Below are 21,274 nucleotides of genomic sequence, written 5' to 3'. Positions count from 1 at the left end.
GCAAGTATCCCATGAGGTCTCCAAATCATTTTGCTGAATCCCTGTCACAAGGGGTAGGATAGACCATAAAGGCAGCAAACACAGACCTCAACAGACACCTTTGATGATCAGTAAATGGCAAACAAACTGATGGAAAAGAAAATTAAATTATGTTTGAATATTATATACTGGTTTTGACAATCTACTGAAGCATGAACTTCCCCTTTAAACTATCAGTATGCTGCTTTGGATTGTTTTAACGGTATTTTCAATGTAGTATTTTGTGTAAATTAATAATTCAGTGCTCAAAGACAGGAACTGACAGGCTACTCCTAACCTCCTCTTCTCCCAGTTTTAAAAAGCTGAAAACAGAAACTGGATGTCTGTTATCTTCACAGGGGAAGCTTGCATACCTTCCCTAAGTGAGAGCCAATTAATGCATGCTGGTTGTGTAATTGTCAATTTTCAAATGCTTTACAGAGGCTATGTTTTTTTCTTTCCACAATAAGCTGTTTTTCTCTACACAGTATGACAGTAATGAAAAACAGTCATGTTCCCATCTATTTTTTAAAACGTTTATGATAAGTGGGCTCGAGCATGTTAGCGTTAAACGGTAGAGACCTGAACTTGTTACAGGAATTTGCTGACAAAGAGTGTGAAAGTCAAAGGAAAAACAGAAGATACAAAAGGCCAAGAAGGAGTCAGACCTCAGAGTTAAAAACACTTTTGATAAAATAAGCCATGTAAAGACAAATACAAAACTGCCTATCACAACAGTTACCAACTCAGTATCATTCTTTAAAGTTCTCTTGTGTACTTACTGTAAAATGGATCTAAGCCATTGGCAGCAGACACGCCATGTTCAATTCCCCAACAGTAAAAAAGGATTTAATACTCTGGTAAACTTTGGGAGAGAATGTATGTTTTTTATTGGTGGCCAGTTTTACAGGAGTTGGTATCAACTGTATGGAACAGTTTTATGAAGGGCATGATTTAATTTTTGGAAGTTCTATAACATACTGCATTATATCTTCTTTTTCTTCCGCTGATGGACTCACTGTTTGTTATTCAGAGTATACTGCTGACATGATAAATGTGTACAAACTTCCAAACTGAATTTCATGTTTCCACTCTTATTATCTTTTTATCATATAATAGCTATTCCAAATCCTAAATTCTCAGCTCAGTTCCCCTCAAGTTTTTTTCTATAGTTTTTGTAGGATTGTAATTAGTACTTTCACATGAAAGCCTTGTGGGGTGTGGATGTCTTCTGATTTTTCAAGAACAGTTTTTAACTTTGAGGTTTACTACTCCACAGTTTCATATTTCTATCCTATGATGTACTGTGTGCATTTCCAGTTTTAAAGCACTGCTATATTTGCTTTGATAATAAATCAAAGAATGCCTAAAGAGATCTAGGTCATGCATCTGAAAAGTTCTACATCACTTTTCAGATATGCAGAAAAGTGTTTCCCATGTTGTCCAAGTATTTCAAGTGAGAAAATACTTCTGCTTTACACTGTGTTAGTGTAGGCAAACTCAATTTGGAATTTTTTTTTATGCGTATACTTTTGTGAAAGCAGGTTAATACCTATCATAATGTGATTATTTCTTTCTCTATAGAGATAATATTTGAAGTATGTGAATTTCTTTCTTTGTAACTGCACATGGCACACTTCATCCTGTTTTACATGAAGTTAATTTCACAGCAAAACTTTTCTTGGACCTCTTCCTTCAAACAGTGTATTTCAACCGTAGTTCACCCTATTTTACGTGAAGCAAATTTCACAGCAACTCTGTGAAATCCAGATGCCTTCTCCAAGGTTGGTGAACTCACTGTATCCACAGTGGTGAAATACAAAGCTGAAACATACACAAGCACGATGTCTGGGAAATTACTACATTGTTAGGCTCAATTTCAGGTCTCACTTCACAAAAACAGACTGAGGGTTTTCATTAATCTGCTCATTATGCTGCTAGTAATGCTTACTGGAGTAAGTCAGACAGATATAAAGGGTCATTTTGTGTAATTATTGAGCTTAAAAGCCCTGAACGATAGCGGCATTGAAGTGCATGTTTTTCCTTGTGTTTATCTGCTCCTATTTTGAAAGATTCTAATAAGGCAAAGAAGAAAGGGGCTTCAGCTTCACAGGCCTGCCTTATTAAGCACGAAGAATTAAGATTTCACAGAGAGAAACCAGATTTCTATTGCATTTCAGAGTGTTAGGTGTCTCTCAGAAGTGTGGAAACTCTGCATCTAGCATTTCATTTGGTAGCTTTTATTTTAGCTGAGCCTAAATCGATTGAAGAAAGATCTAGCTTCATTTATGTTTCTTAATCGTAATTCGGGATCACAAGAACATTTTCCAGCTATTAATTTCTCTCTCCCCCCCACAAACACACACACTTCTACCTTCAGTTCCTTGTGGTTGCTTTTCAGCCACAAATATGCATGGATCTTTTGAATGAGCCTTGAAGAGAGTAGCAAGGACTTGCAAAGTGCCATGTCTTAGGCTCCCTAGAATGTTTTGCCATACATTTATTTCCTTTCAGATCTGTGTGTGCCATATTTGTTGAAGTTTTCCTTTGCTCTGTTGTGCTTTTCTCTTTTTGCCATACGGCTGGGATGTTCTCAGCTCTTCTTCATCCACGTTACTGTAAGGAGACTGTAGAAAACATCCAAGTAATTTACATCAGTTAGGATGTTAGCTCAGTTCTGCTTTAGAGAAAATAAGCAATACCAAGTAATACCCATATTATCAGTACTTGTTTCTTCTAGGTATTGGATTTTTCTGCCATGCTATTCTAAACTTGAATGTCTCTTCGGAGGCTAGTGAAAAATGTCAAGCTAATGATATAATTAATGTATGTATTATTACTTGATAATATATCATCTGGACAAAATACTTTTATATTTTTTCAAAGCAGTGATAATTAAGTATGTGAAAAATATCTGCTGCAGCCTTCTACTTAAAAGTCAAAGCAAACGTTTTTTTCATGAATTATTATTCATTATTGCAATTATTTTTATTATTACATTAAAGTTTCACTAGACATTACTTTCCAGTCATAGAATCATAGACTAGTTAGGGTTGGAAAGGACCTTAAGATCATCAAGTTCCAACCCCCCTGCCATGGGCAGGGACACCTCACAATAAACCATGTCACCCAAAGCTCTGTCCAACCTGACCTTGAACGCTGTCAGGGATGGAGCATTCACAGCCTCCCTGGGCAACCCATTCCATTGCCTCACCACCCTCACAGTAAAGAACTTCCTCCTTATATCCAATCTAAACTTCCCCTGTTTAACTTTGAACCCGTTACCCATTGTCCTATCACTGCAGTCCCTAATAAAGAGTCCCTCCCCAGCATCCCTATAGGCCCCTTTCAGATACTAGAAGGCTGCTATGAGGTCTCCACACAGCCTTCTCTTCTCCAGGCTGAACAGCCCCAACTTTCTCAGCCTGTCTTCATACGGGAGGTGCTCCAGCCCCCTGATCATCCTCGTGGCCCTTCTCTGGACTTGTTCTAACAGTTCCATGTCCTTTTTACGTTGAGGACACCAGAACTGCACACAATACTCCAGGTGAGGTCTCACAAGAGCAGAGCAGAGGGGCAGGATCACCTCCTTCGACCTGCTGGTCATGCTCCTTTTGATGCAGCCCAGGATACAGTTGGCTTTCTGGGTTGCAAGCACACACCGCCCTCTCATGTTCATTTTCTCATTGACCAACACCCCCAAGTCCTTCTCCGCAGGACTGCTCTGAATCTCTTCTCTGCCCAACCTGTAGCTGTGCCTGGGATTGCTCCAACCCAGGTGTAGGACCTTGCACTTGGCATGGTTAAACTTCATGAGGTTGGCATCAGCCCACCTCACAAGCGTGTCAAGGTCCCTCTGGATGGCATTCCTTCCCTCCAGGGTATCAACCGAACCACACAGCTTGGTGTCATCGGCAAACTTGCTGAGGGCGCACTCAATCCCACTGGCCATGTCAACGACGAAGGTGTTAAACAAAACTGTCCCCAACACCTATCCCTGAGGGACACCACTTGTTACTGGTCTCCAGCTGGACATTGAGCCATTGACCACAGCTCTTTGTCTGCGGCCATCCAGCCAATTCTTTATCCACTGAGTGGTCCATCCATCAAATTGATGTCTCTGCAGTTTAGAGACAAGGATGTCATGCAGGACAGTGTCGAACACTTCGCACAAGTCCAGGCAGATGACATCAACTGCTCTACCCATCAGTTCTGTAGCCCCATCATAGAAGGCCACCAAATTGGTCAGGCAGGATTTCCCCTTAGTGAAGCCATGCTGGCTGTCACCAAGCACCTTGTTGTTTTTCATGTGCCTCAGCATGCCTTCCAGGAGAATCTGCTCCAAGATTTTGCCAGGCACAGAGGTGAGACTGACTGGTCTGTAATTCCCCGGGTCATCCATTTTCCCCTTCTTGAAAATGGGGGTTATATTTCCCTTTTTCCAGTTGTTGGGAACTTCACCTGAATGTTGAGTGGCTTTGCCTTTTTGATTCTTGTCAGATAAATTTCTAAAGCTTCTGTGATAAAATAGAAAAATTTCAAGTTGTACTTCTTAGAAGAGATTACAGTGATTAAAATTCAAGTATAAGCTAGTTCTCACTATTTATGGATAACAACTGCTTCTACTGTAAGCGCTAGGCACAGGCAGGGGTTTCAGTCAATGTATTTTCATTCTTCTTTGAAGAGTGAAAAGACTACTGAAGGAGACAGGCTGCCTTAATTGTTTTATCAACCACTAAGTATGCGTGATATTCAGATATTTATTGTTTGTGTGTTCATTCATTCTTTTTCTGATTGTCTTACTTCCTGGATCAGTAGTCATAAAGCATCTTCGGTTTTACCAGGAGGGGATTTATTTTTTTTTCCATATTGTGAAAGTGCATGGAATATGGTTTACCTGGTTCCTGGCTGCTACAGTCATTCTTGCATATTCTGCTCTAGCATTCTTTCATCTATGTTTTCATCTCTGCAACTGCTTATAGCAACTGAATCTGAGCAAGACCAGCTGCTGCCAGAATCAGCGATTTTGTACTCCTTGTAAATCACCATGATGATGCGGCATGGTGCTTTCATCCCAAGCTGTTGGTGTCAATATCTGTTTGAGACATGGCCTCCCTGTAGATTTCTTATTTCCTGTTTTGATGCCTGTGACTTATAAGAACATACTAATCTAGCATGCAGTTACAGTTGTTTTGTCAAATTTGCATTCATTGATGACATTTAGTTTAGAAGTTATCAATGCAAAGTCATGGGTTGAATGACCAGAGTTGTCCTTTGCAATATGTACAAGCATATAGTGCTCAGAATTGCCTTCCTCTCTGACAGAGATTTTTCTCACTCCCTGTCACTAAGCAATGGAGTAAAGGCTTTCTTGCTCACATATTTGAGATCTTGTTTGAGTACCCAGTTTCTAGAGCTTTTCAGTAAGACTTTTTGTTGTAGTTTCTCTTGTCTTTCTTAAAGTCAATATGAATTTAATTTATTTTGCCAGTTACTTTACGTGCACTTTGATGTTTTATGCCAAATCTGTCATTCTGAGACATCAACCATATCACTGGCTTTTTGTTGCATGTTTTACACATGTATTGAGTAGATTCAGATAAACTTCAGTGTCCAGTAGCTTTCTCAGTCTTTGTTTTTTTCTTTAATATTTCAGAAATTGTCAGACCTGATTTTTGCATATTCTTATTTTTGAGATCAATCATAAAACTTTGCCCTCTCCTCTTTGTGCACATTTTTTTTGACTTAATCTATCATCTCTGCTAGGTTAAAAAAAAAGAAAGTAGATGAGATAAACACTGTGTGAGTTAGTGAAAGGTGAAACCTTTTGCCTTTTGAAGAGTTTAAGGGTGCTGAAAAAAATCTGAAAAGAAGATAATTAATTAGAAGAAATGCTTGCTGAGATTGAAGAATGTGAGATTTTGAGACACTGAGATAACTGAGCAGCCCATTTCTGCAGCAGCATCTTGGGTCTGTAAGTCTTCCTGTCGTGGTTTAAACCCAGTCAGGTAACTCGTTCACTCACCTCCCCCCCTTTCGTGCCCTCCCCCTGCTCCCGGAGGGACGGAGAGTCAAAAAGAATGCAACTCCCACGGGTTGAGATAAGAACAGTTTAGTAACTAAGGTATAACACAAATCACTACTGCTACCACCAATAATAATAATGATAAAGGAAATAACAAGGGAAGAGAATACAACACCTCAGCACCAGTTGACCAATAACTCGCCCCCCAAGCCCGACCAGGCACCGACCGATACCTCCTCCAACCCTGCAGTCTCCCAGCCCTTCCGGCTAACTCCCAGTTACCTCCTGGGCATGACGTGCTGTGGTATGGAATACACAAATCTTTGGTCAGTTTGGGTCAGGTGTCCTGTCTCTGCTTCCTCCTGGCTTCCCCCTCCTCCCTGGCAGAGCATGAGGCTCTCTGCTTCCTCCTGGCTTCCCCTCCTCCCTGGCACAAAGTCCTTGGCCAAACCAAAACATTACTATCAGCTCTGTTCCCAGGCCGAAAATCAAAGCACTGCACTGCACCAGCTACCAAGAAGGGGAAAAATGACTGCTACTGCTGAACCCAGGACATTCCTTATAGTGCAGAGGTTCAAGAAATGCATGTATTCCTTGAGAGTTATAGCATGACTACATTTCTGTATTTTGCTGGATGGTACTATGGCCACATTTTAATATTAAAGATGATTAGTAAGTTGGGGATTTACACATTGCAAGTTTTGTTAGTATATAATTCTACTTTGGAGATGCAGGCTTAGGTGACGGGAAATGATCACTGTCTTTTAAACCTGATAGGTAATGCCTTGACAGAATGAAATTTTGCTTTATGAGTAAATTATTGATTTTGTCTTGTAAACTAAACAGTAGTCAGAATCTTGGCTGTTTCTCTGTCTTATGACAAACACCATTATTTACAGTGCTCAGCCTCACCTAAATATGCAACTTGTTCTAGCTTCTGATGCTTGCCATGGAGAAGCTCTCAGATAATGTAAAAAAAACTTGCTTTCAGTAGGTTCATTCCTCTCTTAACTTTATTCTGGTCTCCAGCTTTACCTCAGTGTATCTTGTCCCCCTGAGGTATTTGTATATTCTGTTGTCTTCCTTCTGTGATTGATTGCTCATACAGGCTAAGAATACTTAAATGTTCCCTCCCATAAACATTTATGTCCCATTTAGACCTACAACATTAAGTAATCCTGGAAAAGCCTGTCATCTTAAGAGGTCTTCACTAGTGATTTCCAACTGTAACATAAATCGTCATTTTCTTACCAGGAAGAGAATGCTACTCTCTTGCATCCTGTTACGCAAAGATTTTTTTCCATTCAGAATAGGAACCCATTTGCAGCTTCTGGTTAAGGACTCAACGATGAGGATTTCTGCTTTTATATTATGGAAAGGTTCTTTGGCAATATGTTGGATTACCTCCACAGAGTCATAATATTCTCTCTTTTGAAAATGTCTGTGCATACACGCACATACTCACATGTATACAGGCACCCACACACATGCACATTCTCAGCATGCTTGTAAGTAAATGTTACTACAAAACAGGTTATCCAAATTCTAGATGTCTCATGGGAAGCTGGCCCATTTATCTGCCTGAGATAAGAAAGGAATGCCAGATACTTGAACTCTTGTTTTGCAGTTATGTTTGTTTGCTTTGAAATTCACTGTTGCATAAGATTATCTACTAACCCAGTGAAAAACAGATGCCCAAATGTACATGAACTAGATGGGAAGTTATTACTATTTTGTCTGTAGCCCTTTCGTACAGGCAAAGCCATTAAATATAGCAACTGTTGACACCTCCTTGTGTAGTCAAGAGGTCAATCAGATGTTAATGCATCAAATCTTGAGATTTCACCTAATTACATTTTTGATGTTCAGCATCTAATTTCATTAAAACTCTGAAAAGAACATATTTGCTTGTGCTGGCTGAAACACAGTCTTTAGTGTTACAAATATCCTGCATTGAGATAGATGCAGTTTTAAGCCATTGATTTATTCACAGTAATGTTTTTACCAGGACAGATTATATCCCATGCATCACAAAATGGAAGAATTATTGTATCTTAGGCTTGGGGATTTCTGCACTATGTGGTTCTGTGTTGTATTTTTTTAGAATAGTGCTCTGTCAGTTTGTTTCATGTAGTTGAAGGGATGGTGCTTCCATTCTGCTCTTTACTTTTCTGTCACACCGAGTTCCCATAATAAGGATTTTTTTCTCAATACTAGTCCTGAACATCATATTGCCTAATTTCATTCCATTACTTTTCTTGTATCCTTGTAAACCAATTTTTTCTGTCTTAATGTCTTTCATACACTTCAACTATATATTTAAAAAGTCATTCTGCCTTTTTCCTGGTACATTGGTTGCTACTTAGACAAGTTATGCCTGACTTTATTTTGTGCGTTTTCCTCTGGTTTTTGTCCAGTATCCTCTGTTGTTATTATTTGCAAATTTTACGCAGCATATTGTCTACAAATATTTAAGGTATGGAGTTACAAATTAAATACTAAAATTTAGTTTACCAGGAGGTATTATGAGGGGAGCTACATCTTTTCTGTTCTATAACACTGTAACAAAAGCAAAGTTGTATTTGTTATTTTTGTCTTAGTTCACTTTAGTCTCATGTCTAAAATTACTGCTGTCATGGATGCAGGTTCAAGTTTTTTTCTAGGCAAATTTCAATCTGAGGTTGCAAGGCTTTTTTTTTGTGACCTTTGAGGTTAATAGATAATTCAGCATGGTAGCAGAAAGGGTAACAGTTTTCCTCCCTTCCATTAGCAAACCTCTGTATGCTTGTATAGCTGTTATGAGAAGGCACTTGCTGATTTACTTTTTTCACTGTTTTATTCTTCTTAGAGGCTGTGGTTCAATTTACTGCATTCCTTGGAGGTTTGACATGTCAATTAGATGTTATCGACAGTAATAGAAGGGCAGTTGCTGTAAATGTGAAGCTTTTACGAGTGGGCCATGAAATCACACCCAAGGGAATGTAAGAGAAAATACAGTGTTAGACTACATGCTACAAAGGAACTGATTAATAGAGAGCATGATTCTGTCTCATATCTCTAAAAATACTGTTTATGTATTTGCTGTTAACCAACTACTCCATTTGTAGGAAAAGTTATATAACAAAGTAGCTTAGACTCTGTTGTAGGATTATGGGGGGGGGAGAAGTTTTCAAAGTTAAAAGCATCCTACTAGTTGTATTACTGGGTATGTTAATGCATTGGATGGATTTTCTTATCTTTGCTATCTCTGTGAACATAAGGAGTAATAACTATTGGTAATGAGTAAGCATAACAAAACCAATTCAACCTCTAGGACTGTGCATGTGTGCTGTGGTCTACACAAAAGCATGTAACATGAACTCAGAGGATGAGTTACTTAAGTTCACAGGCTTCATCTGCCACCAGTGCTGTCCCCAGAGGATGTATGTGAAGATACTACATGTACAGTTCTTGCTGCAGCATAGAAATTTGGCTTATGGCATTAGCAAGCAAACTGCTAATAATTTCATTTTGTGTAAAATATTTAAATATAAACTATATTTTTGGAAGCATAAAAAACCACCTCTTGAACTTGAAAAAGTGTTTGAGCAAGCTAAATTATATGAGCTTATGCAGTACAAAAATGTTTCTGATTGCCTACATTAGGATATGGATATATTTGAAAATTGGTTACTATATTTAGTTAGAAAAATAATTACTACATTGAGTTTTACCATTGCTTAATTTGACTGTTTTAATATTTTTTTTATGTAGTATTGTTTCTAAAGCAGCAAAAGTGTCAGTACTGAAGCTATGAAGCAGGGGTTACTAAAAGTTGTCTTTTACACTATAAGCTTGATAAAGATGTGAGAAAGTCAGTATAGACTTCATTAAATCTTTTTTATGTCAGAGTTTTTATTCTGATAGGTCTGCTTTATCAAGACCCCATTTGGTTTCTACAATAAATCATATGCAATAAAATATTCATAGCAGTTTAGTAAATGTTCTTCTAGAGGACAGGTATTTTGTTTAAATTGGTGGGAGGGGCCAGTCACAGGGCAGAAATAACTACTAATTGTGTTCAGGTGCTGTCAGAATTATGTGTTCCCGATGAGAACTGTGTTTAGGATAGAAACTTGAGGGGAGTTTTCCTAGAAGGTGGGAGTGCAGATTTTTACTTGTCAATATATAAAGCTGTTACGTAACAAATATTGTGACAGGTGATTTTTAGTATTATTTATTCTCACATTTATTCTAGATTCTCAGTGTATTTCTCTTAACCATTTTTTATTACCTCTGCCATTAGTACTTAAAGTCCTTTTTGGCTTGTTTTTTTTCTCCTAATGAGACTGGATAAAATATATTGCCATCTCATCTCATAAATATAACCAAGATGCATAAATACAACCAGGAGTTTTACCTCTGTCTCTGAGAGCTGCAGAGAAAAAGCTGTTACTTCTAGCTTGCACCTTCCTTGCTTCTTTGGAAGTGCCACATTTGATGGGCTAGCTTTTTAGAGAGTGCTGTTATGGTGACAGCAAAATTGATGGAAACTCAGGCCTCAGTTTTGAATTGAGTAGACATGGGGTAGGACTGCATTTAATTTTACTTAATTTAGAAACCAAAATGTAGATTGATTCTGTGTACTATTTTCCTCCTCATGCTTTATTTTCCCCCCTCTGGCTTGGGATGGAAAGGCGGTGGAGGCTGAGCCAGCTACCCAGTTTGACTTCGGTGCCTTATGGGTCTGACTCTGAATTAATTGTTAAATTACAGCTTTAATAGGAGAGGGAGTACTACTTCGCTTTATTGTTTAGTACTGTTATGGTGGAAAACATGTTTTTTATAGGCACTTTATAAGATAGCTGTAGGTATTTTGGTATTTTACAAAGAAAAATGCCTGTATAACAATAACTGTTACAGCATTTTTAGTGCACGTTTCTGTGCTCATAAACCAAGGGGTGTAGCATCATGCACATCATGCAGAACATACTGTGGTACTTCTTGAGTCTCTGTTGGCTTGTATATCTGTGCATGTAATTTTTTGTTTGGCAGCATCACTTGCTAGTTACTTGCTGCCTTATTTACGTCAGTACAGTCTTAAACTGATGTATGGAAACACAACACAACTCTTCTTTTCCTGTCATCTACTTTTACAAGCATCTCCTCACTATTCCATCATAATAAATGCTGTGTTTCTTTAAAATATGTTATATATGTTTCAAATTGAAGAAGTCCGTATCCAAATAAGCTAAGAAATATTTTGTCATTTACTGTATAGAATGAGGCATATGTGGACAAATATTAGAAAGTAAATTAGAGGTTACTTGTTGATATTTGACATTTTCTAGGGTGTGGTGTGCATTTCCACCTTTGTTTCCAGCTCTGCTTTGCTTTTCTTCTTGGAGTGGGGAAGAGAAAATGGAGGTTGTTTGTCCTCACTTTCCAAGGTGACATATAATGTGCGCACATAAAAAGTACCTGCTTAGTCTGAAGCAGTTACAGTTGTTGAATGAACAGTTACAGCTTGTTGAATGTTAGTTACATGTAGTGGCTTTCTCTTTCATCTTACATCTCAATTTCGTTTCAGCTATAATCAGTGATGCTGTGGTGATCTCGCAGCATGGAACTATTCTGTAGTGCCAGTGGCTCATTAGAAAACCTCAGTAAAAGATAAGCTTCCCTTCTTTCTTAATTTGTCCTTTCTGGAAGATAAGGAAATAATGCAGAAGGGTTGCTATTTATAGCCTATTATATCTAATAAATCTTTAGAAAGATAGCAGCTTTTCATAGAAGTAGCTAGGCAAGGATTCCAAATGCTGAGAAAATCCATTAAATTTTTTAAGAGGTGAATTGCTATTTTGGAGCTATAGTAGCTTAAGCAATAGCAAGTTATTGTTACAACTTACATGAGTATTCCTTGCATTCTTCTTGCAGTAGCCTAATAAAGAAAAAGACAGGAAGACACATGAAAGTGGAGGGGTTTCTAATGATTTTCTTCTTCCTCTGAATAGAATATGGTGAAGAGATTGTGGAATGTACAAAGCCATTGAGTTTTCAGTGACAGCTGTTGCTGTTGGAGAGATGAAAGCACTTGGCCCAAGAGTCTGTTTATGTGTTTGAGCAGAGAAAGTGATTTTCATTGCCAGGAGCTCTAAGTGAGACAGGCAGAGTCAGAGAATAAGAGAGCAAAAGATAATTATCTGAATTATGTTCAGACTATTATAGAAGACGAATATAGTTAAAATGTAATTAAATATGACAGGCTCACAGGATGCAAGCATGGCTGTGGAATGCTAATCATCCATTACTGCATCTCCTTAGGGGTGTCAGGCAGAACAAGAGAGAAGTCTGGTGGCTGAGGTGAGATGTCGAGTGTTAAATAAAACACCATAGGACTGTAACAAGGGTAATTTCTCTTGGGAAATGGAGCTGTGGTATCAGGAGACCTTTACTAGCCAAACAACTTGTGCTGCATTTCATCTTGAGGACCCTGGTATAAATCTGAGTAGGCTGGTAGTGTCCCAAGTCTTTGAGAGATGTAGACCTCAGTTTGAGGTAGTGATTATTTCTGTTGTGACAGTGATGACCAGGGCTGCTTCAGATTGCGCAGCAAATCTAAAAGGGATCAAACAGCAAGACAGGTGTGAAAGCCAAGGAAAAGACCAACACTGCCTGAAAATCTAAAAAAGTTAAACCCTGAAAAATTTGTTACAGGTTCACTAATAAGGAATATTTCTTTATCACAGAGCTAAAGAAAGTCAAAACCAACAATATCAGTTTATGGTAGAAGTAAGTTCTAATAGCTTCTTCATGACTGTGTCATCGAATCACAGAATCAGCTGGGTTAGAAAAGACCTTTAAGATAATCAAATCCAACTGTTACCCCAGGACTCCCAAGTCCACCACTAAACCGTGTCACTGAGGGCCTCACCTACACTGTTTTTGAACACTTCCAGGGATGGTAATTCCACCACTTCCTTGGGCAGCCTGTTCCAATACCTGATCACCCTCTTGGTGAAGAAGTTTTTCCTGATACCCAGTTTAAACCTGCCCTGGCACAACCTGAGGCTGTTACCTCTTGTCCTATCACTTGTTAATTGGGAGAAGAGACCAGCCATCTCCTCTCTCCATCCTCCTTTCCGGTAGTTGTAGTGAGCAACAAGGTCCGCCCTGCACCTCCTTTTCTCCAGACTGAACAAGCCCAGCTTCTGTGGGATTTTAAACTCTTTTATTCAGAATAGTTTCAGAATATTTTCCAAATCAATAAATAGAGAAATCTGATTTTTACATCACCGCTCTCTGCATAAAGTGCATGTGTGTAAATGTGAAAGCATGTGTATAATACACACTGTTGCAATACTTTGAGAAGTAGTGTTGCAATCATCTGGTGGTCCCAGCCACTCACCTTTGGCCATGAAGAGAAACTGCCTGGCTGTAATATTAGTAGAAAACTCGAGAGATTTTCCCATGTTTAAGGAAAAAAAAAGTTTAAATCATAGAAGTCTTTCAGGTCTTGAGACAGTCAACAAAATAGTTCACTCTTATTTTATATTTTATTTAGAGCTTGAAGAAACAACCTGAAATTTAAAATAAGAAGGACATAGCCACGTAAGGGATATAAATAAATGATGCCCTTAGGTAGCTAACTGAAGATAACTGCTGTACCTCTGAGGCCTGACACAGACTGCACCCTTCTATTATGATGAGTAACTCTAATTACATCCATTACTTCATGCAGTAATACCAGTAAACTACTTGAAATTAGGTCTTGATTGGGCTCATAATCTTCTTTAAGCAAATATAACCTGACAGCAGTGATAAAAGTAATAGTCTACTAAATTAAACCTAGAAATGCTATGTTTGTGACAGAGGTTTTCCTGCTAAGGGAGAATTCAAGTTCTTGACAAATAGTCAGAAACCAAGCAGTTCATCCTGCCAGGCTTTGGGGTAGTCTGCTGGTGGCAAGTGTTGTTTTACTCGTTTTGCTTTGGTCCCTTATTTCTTACTTGAACACTTCCAAAGGTGTTCTGAACACATTCAGGAAAACTATCCCATATTATTCTTCTGTAATGAGTTAATCAAGATATCCATTTTATTTCTGAAGCCTTCTGTGACAGTCTGGTTTTGCTAAAAAATGTTAAATTATGTATCCTGCTTTCATGTTTAATTAATATGAATTAATTTAAATTCTGATGTTTTCAAGTACTAATCTAGTGTAGTGGAAGACTCGCATCAGACTGAAACCTCTAGTTCCCACTACTCTTTTTGTTTCTTCTGTTTTAACTGTCAGTGTATTCTGTAAAGGTATCACGTGAATACCATACACAAAGGTATGGTAAGAATTGCTGGTTTTCTGCTGTGTATTAGGCTGATTGAGGTGGTGTACCTCGCCCAGATCAGAAGAGTATGAATGAGGAAGGAAAATTATAGTGCTCCCAATCTACTCCTTCTGCTCTCAGTCTAGCCCAAAAAGTTATACTCCAGCTCTGGGGGTTGGTCTGTTCTCCCCACTGCTTCTGTGTCAGGATGGGAAATACAGCCTGAACTGCAAAGAATGCTGTATGTCAGCTGTAATTTACTGGAAGGACCTTGGCCTGCACAAGGGAAACTTGGCTCTTCTGCCTCAACTGCTCCACTTAGAGTAGAAGGAGTTTATTTGAGGTTTTGGGGGTGTGGGATTTTCTTTCCCTAGAGCTGTAATTTCTTTAACCAAGCTCTGATGAATTTTCATGAGTAGTTAACAGGTGGATGCATTAACTTTTATTTACCTGATCCTTTGTTTATCTAACGAGTCAGTCACGGATTTTAGACTTTGATTCAGGCTTCTTTCTTTTACCATTTTTTTACCTATGAGCAGTAGTATGGGTGTTATTCATGCATACAAATTTTAGTAGCATACAATATGTATGAAAACATACAAGCAGAGTCAAAGCACTTTAAAAATAAAAAGGAACAAGGAATGCTGGAAATCTGGGTGATGAGAAGTGTTTCTCTGTTTACCATATTAAGTGATAATAGTACGTAATGTCACTTGAATGGATTCTGTATATTTTACTGCAAGCTGTTGTGACTGTGTTTAATATTGGTATGTCTTTCTGGAATTTTTTTGAAGATCCTGGCAAACAATCACGTTTGATAAACAGCCTGCATCTTTTATCAGAATAGTCGGAACACACAACACAGCTAATGAGGTAAGGAACTTTGAAGAAAACCTATATTCTTCATGAATATGCAGTAGCACAGTTTTCCATATCTTGCAATGAAATTGATAATGCGTTCTAAAATGTACTTGCTTCATTTTTCTTTCTCTGGCAATCTAGCAAAATAAGAATGAATGTCTTTTGCATTGGAGCATTTGTGAATTGAGTTATCGTCTTTCTCGATTTGAGGGATTGTTGCTAGTCTGGGGTTTGCAAAGTAAACCTTTCTACAGTGCCGTCAAACATTCCTGTTGGGTTTGGTTTTAAATTAATCCTTACTTCATGTATGATGAAAATACCATTTTAGTGCACTGGAGAAAGGTGTATAGTCTCTGATTATTTGTTTCTTTCACCTTTATGTTTTCTTTCTAATGAATAAATCATACGAAGCATCTCAGTCTTCATAAGAACATCTTATTTGCATAAGATTCTCTTATAGTTAATTTTCATATCTGGTAAATCATTTACCAGTAGTCGCCAAACCAAAAGACTCTTTTCAATTCATTTTATACAGAAAAGAAATATTTTGCCCTGACTGACCGAGTGCAGTATCATCCTTTTGTTGTTTACTTGTGCTTCTGTCTTTTGTAATTGTTGTGTATTGTGTCAGATGAAGTCCGGATTTTACAAATTACTTCCGTAAAACAATTTACAATATGTGAATTTAAGACTATATGTAAGTCTTTGGGAAATTAGGACCTTATATGCTGAGCTTATAAGACCCCAAAAGCTGCTGCTTCTGCATGTATGCAGGCATCTCTCCATCCCATACATGTCGTTTACCACAAATCATTGTGTTTTCACACTTTACAATAAACTGTGGATAGCACTATTAAATTTGTAGTAATTAGAGGTTGTCAACTCTAGGAGTCACAATTTCTGGTCATATTCAGGATTATGGGGTTGCTGGTTCTTAAGCATCGGGAGAATTGTCAAATAGCATTGCTTATGTCCAATTTTAGAGCAATTATTGCAAACATATGCCCCACCAGATGTGAACATTAGTTCTTGGCGAAAGAAGCTGACCAGTCAGTTGAACTGAGAAAGCAGTTCTTTTTTTTCCTAAGCACTGTCTCTTGCAGTGTACACTTCAGTCTTAATCAGTGAGTTCTTAAAATTACAGAATCAGAAGTTGCCTCCAGGGTTGTTGTAGATGCATGAAGAAGGCCTTTTCCATTACTGATTCATACAGAGTGTCTTGTTTGCTCTCATGCCAGTCTCTGTAAGTTCTCATCTCTATTAAAAAAGAATGAGGTGCAGTGTTTAAACTTAGCAAATCAGCCTATGGGAAACATTACCTCCAACTTTTGATTCACAAAGGTAGTCTTAAGCCCTGAAGAGTAATTGGCTTTTAAACACAATTCTAATTTCAAATTGGTTATTGTTTTCAAGGAATATAATATCCTGTGTGGTTATTTATATGGAGCATTGCATAACTGTAGTGAAGATCAGTATGTGCAAGCTGAGGTTACAGCTGTTCATATAGAGGCTCAGTGGAACTATAAACAGATGCTGCTGTTCTAGGTCTTTTGCTCTTTTGTTTTTAAAATCTGTATGCAACACTTTTTTTTATTACTTCTCCTAAAGATTGTAGAGGAGGAACATGATCAGCATCTACCTATTACTGAATTACATTTTTGATTTGCATTAAACAGATACTCTGTAACATTTTGTCATAAATTTTCATTTTCCAAATCAGGTATCACGATAGTTTTCATACTTCCAATGTAACTAATAACAGTGTGGCCGAATTCTTGGTTTGTTCTGGAGTCTGTAGTCTCAGTAGTCTCTTCAGTAGGAACACAAGCAGTTTCCAGATTTACTTACCCGCGGCTGTCTGTATTTATTTTATGTCAAACCACTCTCATTTTAAGCAGTAGATGCTAATGGCAGCATATTTTCATCAAGGAGTTTTACTGTAACAGGTACAAAAATAGTCCCTATTTGTTTTACTAATATATACCTTTGAAACACAGTCTGTACTTTCCAAAGGGAAGAGCTGATTTGGGGGATTGAAAAAAAATCCCATAAAATTCCTCTATTTTGTGAATCATTTCATCTTTTAAACTTACTGTTTCAGATGCCATGTTTTCCAAGTTTTGAAAGACATGTTGTTCATGGATTTTGGTGGGGTTTGGTTGGGTTTTTTTTAGTTTTTTTTTTGTTTTGACCTGACTTCCAGGCATCCTGCTTTTATAAAGAAAAGGATTATTTTTCCTTAGTCTTTGCCATCATTTATTTGTCAGAAAGGTCACCTAATACTTCGACTGTTTAAGTTTTATCTTGTTGTTCCTCTTCAGTATTACTGACCTGGAAAGGACACATAGTTGCTGATGTGAGAGCTTTATCTTACAAATTACTGCACCAATGTATATGTACTTGGCCTTCCTGCTTTATTTGTTAGACCTGTCTTAAGATCTCCATGAGAAGTATACCATGCTGTTGACCCCAGGATGATGCTGAACTGTCATCTCTGTCTTTTGAGAGAAACACATGCAGGATTGGTTGTTTTAGTAATATCATTCTGAAATAGGTAATTCTGATACTCAATTGTACTTCTGTGCTCTCTGCTTCTTTCACAAGCAGTACTCTGCTTATTGAAGTGGCAGAGTTACAGCAAACAGTGCTGTAAATTCACAGGCTTGTTAATGTACCAAATGTTGAGCATTAAGTATTAAAGAATCAGTAAAAAGGACAGTTACAATTTAAGAATTGGGAACTTCAGACTTTGTAGACTAGTATTAGCTAAACTGCAGTCATATCCATACCGTATTTAAAAAAGCATTCATTAATTTGTAAATTGAAGTTTTGAATAAAAAACACTACTGCTGTTCAATACATCAGAAACATAGAATCATGTGACTTGGAGATCTGCATCCATCACATTCATTAGGCTGTGCTGCCTTTAAAGGAAAGCAGTGGCTTACCGAGGTGGAACATGAGATAATCCTGTTTTCTTCATGTCCTGATGCTGATACAAGCAGCTGAAAAAGTAGCTGTTACTTTAAAGCTGTTTACTTTACATCCCACTTTATATGGGAGTGGAATGCATATAAAAGGGGCTTCTGAAGATGCATAGTTGAATGCAAAAATTGGCTTCTCAAAAACTGTAAACAGATGGAGAGAATTCATGCCACTGTAGAAATTAGTTCAGCTTTAGAAAAAAACTCATCAGAAGAAGGGCAAAGAAAAACCATTTGTGCACATATGTCTATGTGTGGGTATGGGTGTAGATTTGTAATCTCTTCATACATGTATATATAAAGGCATAGCAATACATCTTTATTTGAGCATGTATTTATATAGAGAAATATAAATGTGCATTGCTATGTATCTGCATAAAAAGTATAAAAACCTGCAAGAATTCTTACACTGAGAGACACAAGACAATATAAGGGGGTTAAAAAAAAAGCAGTGATTAAATACGGTTTTCTCTTCATTTCAAGTATGCTGCCAGAATTGGCATTAACTAGCTACCTTAACAGAAAAGACCCTGGGGCTATTGCAGATGTGTTGCTGCAGTCTGTTCAATGTGCACGAGTGGGGGTGCTCAGAAAGAATAATAGGGTTTTCAGTTGTATTGCAGAAAGGATAGAAAATACAAAATTCTGTAGTCTTGTATGAATATGTAGTACACCTGTGTCTTGCTTATGGTATTTGATTTTTGCACACATTAATTTGAAAGGGTCTCGGAAAGGGCAGTTAAGATTAAAATACTGCCTTTGTGAGAACAGCTTTAAAGACATGATCTACTTGCAGGAAGAATAATAGAAAATGTCATAAAAGCATACAGAGTTAAGTTAAAACAATATGTTTAAAATTCAGGATTTAATATTCATTAAGCTTTAGCTATAAAAGTGCTATGCATGAGAAAATAGCAGATTTTAAATTAGTATAAGAAAACATTTATTTGTTTAGTACATGACAAAGCTGTGCAATTCATAGCAACAAGAATTCACATGGAAAGAAGCTTTGTAGCAATTTTAAACAGTTCCTCCCCCTTCTCTCAGGCACTTCAAGAACAAGTAGACGCAAGAGTAAGTAAAGTAGAAAATAAAATTGGAAAAAATGCTTGAACATATGGTCCTTTTAAGACACGTTCACCTGCACAGGGGTCCCAGGTATTGTTTGAAAAATCAGAAAATGTTCACTGTTTGGAGTATTTAATCTGATGAAGCAGCAGCCTTCTTGGATGCTCTGAATGCTTTTCTACATACTCCAAGGTATGCCTGTAGAGCTACTGTTGCTGTTACAGCAGAGGGCAATCTTGAAATAGAATCATATTCGTAATGATTTAAATTTCATTTCTAGTGTGCATGAATATTCAGTCTGTTGAGGAAGTAATTAGATCATAAGATACGCTTAAGACAATATAATAGTTGTCATCTGATACTGTGTAGTAGATATTTATGTTACTTGGCAAAGAAAAAAATCATTTACAAATATCTCTGTATGCTTTGTAACCATCTTTCTGAATTTTGGTGCCATATGTAAAGGTTGGTATTATTTGAAAGCTTTCTCTTACTCCATTTATATCTCTGTTAGTATGTTTATGGCTCATGGATAGTTGGTTTTGATTGCATGGTGAAACATTCTAATTTGACTAAGTACTTTGGCACTGATCTGGCCTGCATACTTCCATATATACTTTGTCTTACTTTGATCATGCTTTTCCCAGCTTTTAATTGTTTTGCCTTATCTTCATTTCTTTGTTCTCTCCAGGTGTTTCACTGTGTGCATTTTGAGTGCCCAGCACAAAACAGTACCCACAAGGATGAGAGTAGTAAGGAAGTGGCAACAACAGAAGTGGGGACTGGTGGACAGCAGCTTGTTTCTCGCCCTGTTCGAGCTGCAAGCACTAGTTCCCTGCATTCTCCTCCTGGATCCACCTCGCGTTCACATGCTCACCAACCATAAAGGAGATTGAAAGGCGGTTTTAGCACCCCTGCTGATGTTGCATAGAATGATACTTGGAACCTTCTTGTGCTGGCACCTTTTCTTTCTTTCTCTCTTTGAACAAAGGGGACCATGTCTGAAAGCTGGAAACGCTGAAATGGAAAAGGCTTTTCCCAAGGACATGAAGAGTCGGCTTCGCTCTCCTCAATTTGTTCAAATCAGGCTGGTCTCCGAGGGGGGAGAAAATAGGTCTTCAATCTTCATCAAGTATCCCATTAACACCCTACCTCTCTAATCTAACCAAGGCAAGGAGCACAGAAGAAAAAAAAAAGGCAGAGCTACAGTGGAAATCTAAAATGACTCAAGCAGAATGAAAGGTATATGAAATAAGTATTTGTTCCCTGAAGGCTCCCATTAGCAAAGAGAATGTTTTTGGAATACATCAGTCCAGAACATATGTTATTTTTAAAAGCTACTCTTTATTCACATCCTTTGTAACTAGTAATCTGTTTTCTAAATTGTTTTGACTCTGTATTCCACTATGTCTCTTATTTTTGGCTGTAGCAAATGATGTGCTGTAGATTGAGGAAGTATCAAACATGTTTACCTGCTGAGATGAAAATTCCTTCATTCATCAGTGGGATGACAAGAAAAGCCTTCATGATATCAACAAACTAATTAATGAATGCTATATTAGTCTTGACCTTAGTTGACTTTTCAAAGTACAAAATTGTCATTTATTACACTCAAAAAGGAAATTCCTAATTCAAGCACCCACCTTGAAGAAAAATGTATTTTCTGTTCCTGAAGATGATTAGTTAAATTTTACCTGTATTTCTAAGAAAACTTGCAACAGATCATCCAAAATGGTTTAGAAAAGCGGAACTGCAGCTGGTCAGTGACAAGCAGTTGTTCGAACATACAGATCCTTTTTTTTTTCTAAGTAAAAAATGTTGTACAATCTGAAGCTGAAAATTCAAAGGCCGTATGTGCATAAACCTTTCACATAATCTTCATAAAATATGATGCTTTACACAGCATTGTAAAAGATCTGGATTTTACTTTGCAATCACAGAATTTGTTATCTGTGTCTGTCTGGATTACATTGCCTGCTACTTTGCTTATTCTAAGCCTTTCCACATTGATGATGACG

At 37.6% G+C, this 21,274-nt stretch overlaps 1 protein-coding gene across 4 annotated transcripts in view; it reads left to right on the top strand.

Annotated features, from left to right (window-relative positions):
* Window positions 1-21,274, top strand: part of BTBD9 (BTB domain containing 9) — a 184,930-nt gene that overhangs the window by 106,398 nt on the left and 57,258 nt on the right. For 2 of the 4 annotated variants that reach the window (XM_057415462.1, XM_057415466.1), the window contains 2 exons: window positions 15,138-15,216; window positions 19,948-21,043. The exons of 1 other annotated variant lie outside the window; for it this stretch is intronic. In XM_057415462.1, coding sequence (XP_057271445.1) covers window positions 15,138-15,216; window positions 19,948-20,142 — 274 coding nt within the window. In that variant the 3' untranslated portion in view covers window positions 20,143-21,043. Of the gene's footprint in view, window positions 1-15,137; window positions 15,217-19,947; window positions 21,044-21,274 lie in introns of those variants that run through there. One more of the 4 variants, XM_057415464.1, reaches the window with a different exon arrangement.

This window comes from Pezoporus wallicus, unplaced genomic scaffold (genome assembly GCF_028554395.1).
Source record: "Pezoporus wallicus isolate ANWC-B61680 ecotype Strahan unplaced genomic scaffold, APGP_CSIRO_Pwel_v1 contig_5352, whole genome shotgun sequence".
Taxonomy (NCBI): Eukaryota; Metazoa; Chordata; class Aves; order Psittaciformes; family Psittacidae; genus Pezoporus; species Pezoporus wallicus.
This window is presented reverse-complemented; position numbering and strand designations above follow the sequence as displayed.